The sequence below is a fragment of the Salvia miltiorrhiza genome, chromosome 5, assembly GCF_028751815.1.
Source record: "Salvia miltiorrhiza cultivar Shanhuang (shh) chromosome 5, IMPLAD_Smil_shh, whole genome shotgun sequence".
Classification (NCBI taxonomy): domain Eukaryota; kingdom Viridiplantae; phylum Streptophyta; class Magnoliopsida; order Lamiales; family Lamiaceae; genus Salvia; species Salvia miltiorrhiza.
The window spans coordinates 34,266,152-34,274,339 of record NC_080391.1 but is presented as its reverse complement, the minus strand read 5'-3'; the positions used below and the strand labels follow the sequence as shown (position 1 = coordinate 34,274,339).

General features: G+C 35.0%; 1 protein-coding gene across 1 annotated transcript; it reads left to right on the top strand.

Annotated features, from left to right (window-relative positions):
* The first annotated feature begins 1,454 nt into the window (after positions 1–1,454).
* On the top strand, positions 1,455–7,349 carry LOC130986943 (probable E3 ubiquitin-protein ligase ZFP1). Its single transcript, XM_057910499.1, has 7 exons — positions 1,455–1,628; positions 1,880–1,965; positions 4,520–5,377; positions 5,533–5,909; positions 6,043–6,141; positions 6,285–6,449; positions 7,042–7,349. Exons 3-7 carry the CDS (start codon positions 4,534–4,536, stop codon positions 7,174–7,176), a joined length of 1,620 nt encoding a protein of 539 aa, XP_057766482.1. The 5' UTR covers positions 1,455–1,628; positions 1,880–1,965; positions 4,520–4,533; the 3' UTR covers positions 7,177–7,349.
* The last annotated feature ends 839 nt before the right edge of the window (positions 7,350–8,188 follow it).

The window sequence follows — 8,188 nt, the reverse complement described above, 5'->3', positions numbered from 1 at the left end:
TTTCTCCCTTTCTAGCATTCATCAAAAGGGAGACCACGGCCACTATACAATGTATAGTCCCTGGCTTTGAATGTGTTCCAGCGTCAGACACAAGGAGACCTGCATTGTCGTCGATAGATGCCCCCGAGTGGGTGAAGTTCCCCTCCAACCAATAGGTTGGGGGTTCGAGTCACCAAGGGGGACAATGAGAAACCATTATTGATCATCTTTAATTAAAAAAAAAGGTTTGAGGCCATAGCCCCAAGCCAATTCTTTTTGGGGGCACTCCCTACAATTTATTGTTAGAGCCTAGGTACAATCTTAATGGGCTTATGATTAGAGTTTAGTCACTTATTATAATAATAAAAAAATATTTTATTTTCATTGATTTAACAACAACTACATTAAAAGCACTAGAAGAGCCATCTCTATGCTTAAACAAAACAGAGAACAAATTTTATCTTCTGCAAAACGACATTAATTTTCATTTTTAATAGGTTCACAATCTTGTTTCAAATAGATGATTGACTCAAACTCAATATCGAAAATAAACTAAAAGATGGAAATGAGATGAACATCACACAAATTTAACAAATCAATTTATCAAATCACTGCAAAATGCTAAACAATTAGCATTCTATGAACTTATAAAATGAGGACAAATTCTTATATGAAAAACATGTTATTATTGAAAAGTAGGAATTGGGGCTCTTACTTTCATTATGAAAAGTAAGGTTTCAACACCCCCATCTCTTGAATTCGCCCCAACTAGTTCATGCTGATAATTTCAACGATCAAATTAACTTCAATTTCATCAGAAAGTGAAATTAGGAGAAAATTATAAACAATGCTCCCTCCATTTCATAATAAACTATCACTTGGGGATAGCATGGGTTTTAAAAAAATTGATAGATAATGTGTTGAGTAAAAATGAGTAGTTGTGTTTGAATTGATTGTGGAATTATGTAGAAATTAGCGGTTGTGATTAAAAAGAGAATATGATGTCATGTCCTAAAATAAAAAGTGATATTTTATTATGGGATGAAAAAAAATAAAAAAATATGTTATTTTTTTATGGGACATAAATAAATTTTGTGTATTTATTAATAAACTTAAAAATCGTGTGCAAAAGCTAAAATTATGGCAAGAAGTGAATTTTAAATCGATTAACATTATCTTGTTTTACAAAAATCAAATTCAGCATCATGTTTTTCTTTCTTTGGTTATATGCATATGCATATGCATATGCATATAGAATAGAAACATCGTGTATTTTGGCCTCTTTCCACACAAAGCAGAAGAAAAGTATTACCAAAATACCCTTGACAGCCATATCCAGATATGGGTACTGATGAAAATTCTATGGAAATTTGAGGATAAAAAAAAAATAACATAGCGTAACAGGTAACGGTAAAAAGCATAATTATATAAATATACACGTATAATATATATAAATATATGTACACAAGGGCTACAAAATTAAAGTAAGCTATACATAAAAAGGTATACATTAACCATCATCATAAACATCAGGGAGATTATAATTAACTTGTGATTTTCCATTAAAACTCCCTTTCTCTCCAAATTGCAGGAAACCCATCTTTCGTTTCAGATCCGTAATCTTCATCCACTGTTCACCCTTCAATTTGGTTAGTTTTTCTCAGATGATTCTGATCAAGAATTTTAAGATTTTACAAAATGTAGTTCTTGATTTTTCCGATAATTTTTGGACTTCAGTTTTGTACGCACTTACACATACATGCAATGCATACATTTTGCTATTAAGGGGATAATCTTGGTCAATTTTTATTGAATTGTAGTTTTGATGATCATTTATCACTGCTCATGCATGTCTCATGATTAGGGTTTTCGCCCCCTTTTGTTTTTCTGCTCTTTGCAGGAGTTGTAAGTTACTATTTAATTGATTTCTTGTGAGTATCAAAGATTGGAACTTGCAAAATCTTGAGGCTCTTTCATGTTAAAAAGGTTTGTTATTTATTTATGTTTTACTTTTTATGTTTTTTCCTTTTTTAGTGTTTTTAACTTAGATGATGGTACTGGGATCTTCATCATCTGTTTCATATCTGCCCGATGTTTAATTTAACCATTTATTGTTTGGTCATGTGGTTGCGGTTATAACCTGGTTATCTTTTATAACATGCTTTTTTCTAGTGGAAGAAGAAGATTATATTAAAGTGAAATTTAGATGCAGAATTATTTTGCATAATAACTAGAAGAGGAAGAGTTGTTTTTGCTGTTTTTCTCAAGCAGAACTGATGAGTTGGTTCTAGGAATGGGGATTTTTGAAATGATCATACTAGGACTTCAAAGAATATACCGGACTTGATATATTTATGACAGTCTGGGCTTGTCGAGACCATTCTAATCACATAGGTATAGCTTAGTAGTTAACTATTTGTGTTGATTGTATATATATGGGGTTCGCAGCCAAGTTTCGTCAGGTCCTGCAGTTTCTGCAATTCACCATTTTAAGTACATTTACTTTCACCCTTGATTTTAAGACATCCAGATCTTATAGACGCGGTAATATAAATGAGGTTTCATTGTTTGTAATATCTAGAAGTTCAGAAGAACTTTGGGAATTCTTTTCCCTGTAGCTTTTCTTTTGACCTACAGGGTTTTACCTTCATTTTTTTGGTTCAAAGAAGTGTAATCTAAACTAACTTATTCCGTCAAATCTTCTTCACAAGTGGGATGAAGTGTGGACTAGTTTTTCAATTAAATTGTTTCATGCAGATTGGTCGTTATTCTGTGGATGTGAATCTGGAAATTGATATGGTGATAGATACATACAAGAGTACTCATTTTTATGAACAAGAAATTTAACACCCGTCACCCAAAAAGACAAAAAAGTATTTGGATTGGAAAAGAAACCGGAAAACCAAAAAGCAGTGAAGGCACAATCAAATGAATTCTCCAATATTTATCGCTTACTCAAAATTAATTCTTCCTGAACCTATCTAATGAATTCTCCAATATTTATATGGTATACCTTCAGGTCCAGACACAATCCAATACAATACTAGCCCAAAATGACACTTAAATAAATAATTTAATAAAATAACTTTAATTGATGCTCTTCGATCCCGTACGTCAGATGATTTGTAGTTTCATATCATAATTCTTTTGGCAGATATGCATTTAAGCTAGGGAAAGAACTGAACATGGCAAGCTCTTTATTAGAAGCTGTTATCACTAAATTTGTAGCTATCCCCAATATGGTTGTCAAATGTGAAAACTGTAAATTAAAGTGGAAAAGCTATTATTAACACTATTCTGGGGAGAAAATATACTGGGTGTGGGGGTGGGGGTGGGGGGGGGGGGGGGCAATGGGGTAGGGTTCTGGCCTAGCTAGATCCATGCTTTTCCATACTTTATTTCTCCATTAATAAGCACATACTTGTAGGTTTATTTGATCCATTATTATTAAATAATAAGTTCTTGTATGTGCAACTCAGTTTTTGTGACTTGGTGCTATTGCATACAGTTCGTTCAATAATTTCGGTAATTGTTTCACAAATTGCTTAAGTTCCATATGCGAAAGGGTCCAAGAGAATTTGGCTAGCCTGAGTATGGCATGGGTCGCATTTATGACTCTCGATAACAATCAATCTTTATTAGCTTCCCTTTTAATCCAGATTGAATATTTTCTATTTGCTAAATTTATTTGAGTTCTAACAACTTTGGTAAGGTTTATAATCTGGCATCACAGCCACACAATAGTTTAATGTGCCAACTCAGACATATTATGAACTCAAAACAAATTAAGCTTGCCTATGCTTTATATCTATATTGAACATATAGTGGTTAAAGTTTCTATCATTAATCATCTTCAGCCTATATATGATTATGTCCTGCATATTTACATATATGCTTCTGTGTGTGTGTGTCTCGTCAGAGCTTGAAATTGAGCAATTACTGATTTGATTTCCTATTGAATGATATCCAGTGGTAAAAAGCTGCAGTCTGGTTTTATTCCTTTTTCCATCATTTTTACTACTAACCATCAACTCTAAACCTGAACTGTTTTTTGACCTAATCCTCTGATTGGAAAACTCATTATTATACTTAAGTGTGTATGGATTTTAACATTGAAATGTGACTCTGATTGTCTTTTGTCCTTAATGCTTTCTTCAACTGGAATCATCTTTATCCAGTTTCCCCTTTATATTTTAGTTTCCTAATGGTCTGCTTTTCTTCCCGTTTATGTCTCAGTTAGTCAGTTTCATTTTGCCTTGCTGTTTAGTGGATAAGTTTTTTTCCCCTTATATTAGCTGGGCTGATTAGGTTCAGGCACTACTTTGTATGTCCTTTGGGTTCCACCTTTTTTTGGGCCTGACATAACTATGAGAATCGCTGAAATAAAGACTCCCGTAAACTAAATTCTACATACCTTGTCAAAACTATCGGTTGGTACACATGCTTGGTCTCTTGTCAATTATTGCGAAAACTTATGGTAAAACTAAAGATATGTCAGAATGACCATGCTAACAAGAATTATTATATTTGTTCTGTATAGGCACCTGACTGGATATGGGGCATCGGAACATTCAGTTCATGAGACATATGATTGATCCAGAAACAGATCAAGGCCCTGGCCAGCAATTTCCTGATCCTTGCATCTTTTATTCTAGTGTCCCAAACTTCCCTCAGCCTAATCTACAGTCAGTTGTTTCTGCACCAGGAAGCCAGTGTAATTTTAACATTCACCCGACTGCAGAATATCATGATAACTCTATCTTCTATAGTATGCAACCATACACCAGTGTCCAGCCTCAGTATCAAGTTGCAAGCCTTGACGTAGCTGTTGCTGCACCATCCAGCCATTATAATCCATATTTGGCACCGCCATCTAGAAGGAGAGATTTTCCTGTTCAAGTAAATCATGGGGCACTTGATCAATTTTCGCTGTCAACAACTCACGGGATTGTTGGTATTCCTACAGACAGCTACTACAGAAACATGCCCTGCATGGATGGTGTCAGAGGATCATTTAAGAGTAAGAATTCTGAGGGGGCTCCTAATTATCAGCATCAAAGTGCTTCATCCAGCTCTAGTTCTTCGGTTACCCCTATAACTGCTAGGCCAGCTGAGCCTGATATTACTCAGGCTAACACGGCCAGTTATATGCCACCTGAATACAGTGGGAATGATCCTGCATCAGGTGTTGAATATAGATCACTGGCAAGTGTGAGGAACAGGGCTAATATGGTAGGATTGCAGTCGGGCCAGGCTCATAATGCTAATCGTGTGATCCAAGGAAACTATATTGCTCCACCTGTTCAGTTACCTGGAAACCCTTGGTTGGATAGCAATTTTGGTGCAAACAACGGTGATACTGCATGGCCACATTCTTCTAATTTACCCTATAGACATGGTAATTGTGTAGCTCTTACATTGTAACATGTATCATGTATGTAAAGTTGTATCTCAATTTTATTACTTTCAATGTTTTCCTCTCTATCTTTGTGTGTCTTGCTCTATTTTATTCTCACACCCTTGTATCTCTATCCATTTATCTTGACGTATCAGCTAGTGCAAATGGAGTGTGTGTTGAAGCTGGTGTTCAAGGTTATCCATTAAGAGCCATTAACAGAGGTCCAGCTGGTTTCATGCATCCTCTGTATGCTCAAGGTCCTCTGAACCATCCCCGTCCAACTCAACCATTGCAAGTGGTCACTGTTAACCGCCCATCACAGGTGGCTACATCTTCACATAGGATCCCTACGAGTAGTTCGTCAAATATGGGCATAAATGCTACTCTAGATGTGGTTGATGTTGGGCCGACATTTCTGGCCCATGTTCCACCATCAGGCTTTCGGTTGTACCGGCCTCATGGAAGAGAAAACGTAATTGATCCGAACATCAGATATCGCAACCTTCCAAATTTAAGAGTTTTGCCAGAAGATGTAACATTTTTTACCCCCCTTGCTACTTAAGCTCTTGTTTTCTAGATATATCTGTTGGTCATAAGTTATGCTTTTGAGATGTAACATTTTTTATCGTGATTGTTTTGAATCCCTTGTTGGTGGCCACGTTTAGGAAGTTGCAATGCTTGAGATTTCTGGTTATCACGAAGTTGGTGCTACCCTTGATCAGCACCGAGATTTGCGTTTGGATATAGATCACATGTCTTATGAGGTAATTGGGGAATTTATATTCCTCTAATTTATGGTGTCCTAGTTATGTTGAACGAATTCATGAATGATTCTCTTCGTGTAGGGTTATCCAATTTACTAATAGGTTCTCATTTCTAAGGTCTCGATTTGGACATCATTTTGCAGGAGCTTCTTGCATTGGGAGAACAGATAGGCAGTGTTGGCACCGGATTATCTAAGGAATTCATTCAATGTAATTTGAAAGTAAGAACTTTTAAATCGTTGCCAACTCGTGTCAATCTTGAAGCTACAAATGATCAGCAAAGAACCAACTTTTGTGCTGTATGCCAGGTATTTTACACAACTGTCTGATGGATTAAACTGTATTTATTCTCAGTGTTGTTTTAGTCCCTTTTGGTTGTTTTGGCTTAATATTTAAAATTCAAATCTTCCTAAATCTTTCAGTAATTGGTTCAAATGAGATTGAGAACAATGGATTTTAAATAGGTATCGGTTTGCTGCTTTGATTTTGTAATCCATGCAGAGATCCTTGAATTTTAAAACAATGCTTCTCTTTCTGTTTCTACATGCATTTTGTTCATTTCGAAATATGTTTCATTCCCCTACCTAAGAAGAAAAATAGAAGCTATCCAATTTGATTTAGAACTTGAGGTGCTTGCTTCTTCTTTCCCACTATGTAGACTATTTGCTATGCATTAGTGCAACTGCTTAATTCATTCATCTTTTTTTTTTTGGAATCTGAAAGTGGAATCGAAATGATACCAGAGAAAGGAAACCTAAAATCAGGATTGTTGTAGCTGTTTGCCGAACTTTGATTTGTCGTTGCTTAATACTGAAAATGAATCATCTGTATTTTTCTTTGATTTGATCAGTGAAATATGATTATCTGCAATTGTGACTAATTCGGGTTTTCTATCTTTAGACCGATTACGAGCCTGGACAAAAAATTGGAACCCTCGAATGCGGACATGAATATCATAGTGAGTGCATAAAGAAGTGGTTGCTTATGAAGAATAGTTGCCCTGTGTGCAAATCCCCAGCCCTGAGAGTCGATTGATGTTGGAGTTGGCCCAAAAGTTTGAACCTCTTGGTAATTATTCTATAATCAAGAGTAGTTGATTCATGTATTATATTTTTGTATATACATGCAAAAGTATTACTGCCTCCCAAAATGTATAGACCCATTTGTTTGTTGTGGTTATCATGAAAAAAACAGTATTTAAGTTCCTACTTGAACTTGCCATGTTCTGATTCACGCATAGTCTAACACTGAACGGCATCCGTAGTTTGTTAGTACATATTTTAGAGAGTGAGAGAGAGCAACATAATACTCCTTATGTCCCACTTTCTTTTTTTAGTTTGTTCAATTTATAACGGCACTTTTCAAAAATAGTATGTAGTCTCTATCTACTCTATACAGATTAAATAAGTGATCTTTATTGTATGCGTGTGTTGACCTAGCAGTAGAAGTTTAATGTCCAAGACCTAAGGTCCTAGGTTCGAGTCCTCCGTCGCGTGATCTTTGAATTTCTTTATTTACACATCTAATTTATCAACAACAAAAAAAAAATGTATTCATTTTAAACTTTTAATACCTTATTATTAATCTTCGTGCCTATTAATCTTTGAGTCCTCTCTTCTAGCTAGTTTTTTTTAGGTCCATAATTTTGGTCATTTTGTAAATGTAGGACAAATTTTTTCGGGCTTGCAATTATAGGATAAATTATTTTTTCAAGCTCAATTAGTTCTATTTATGTCGAATTTTTGAAAATTTATTCTGTAATTACAAGCCCAAAAACATTTGTCCTACGTTTGAATGTTAGTTTATGAAGTAGTTGTGTCGGGAGACTCTCAAAAACAAAAATAGTAATTGAGTAGGAAAATTATTGTTTCAAAATAGGGTTATGTGGTTATTTAGGGTGTGTTTGATAAGTGTGTACTGATATGGCTTGATTGTTAATGTGAGGAAATATTACAAGGTTTAAAGTGAGTTTGGCAGTGTGCAGAGCTGTTTGGCGTGTAAGTTATAAACTTAAGTTAACTTTGTGGGAATGTTTGGTATCATTTGT

Excerpts from the sequence above, each read along its gene's own strand:
- LOC130986943 (XM_057910499.1), top strand. The coding sequence starts at position 4,534 with ATGGGGCATCGGAACATTCAGTTCATGAGACATATGATTGATCCAGAA. Across the intron at positions 5,378-5,532 it reads TAATTTACCCTATAGACATG|CTAGTGCAAATGGAGTGTGT; the intron begins GTAATTGTGTAG and ends TTGACGTATCAG. Across the intron at positions 6,450-7,041 it reads ACTTTTGTGCTGTATGCCAG|ACCGATTACGAGCCTGGACA; the intron begins GTATTTTACACA and ends TTCTATCTTTAG.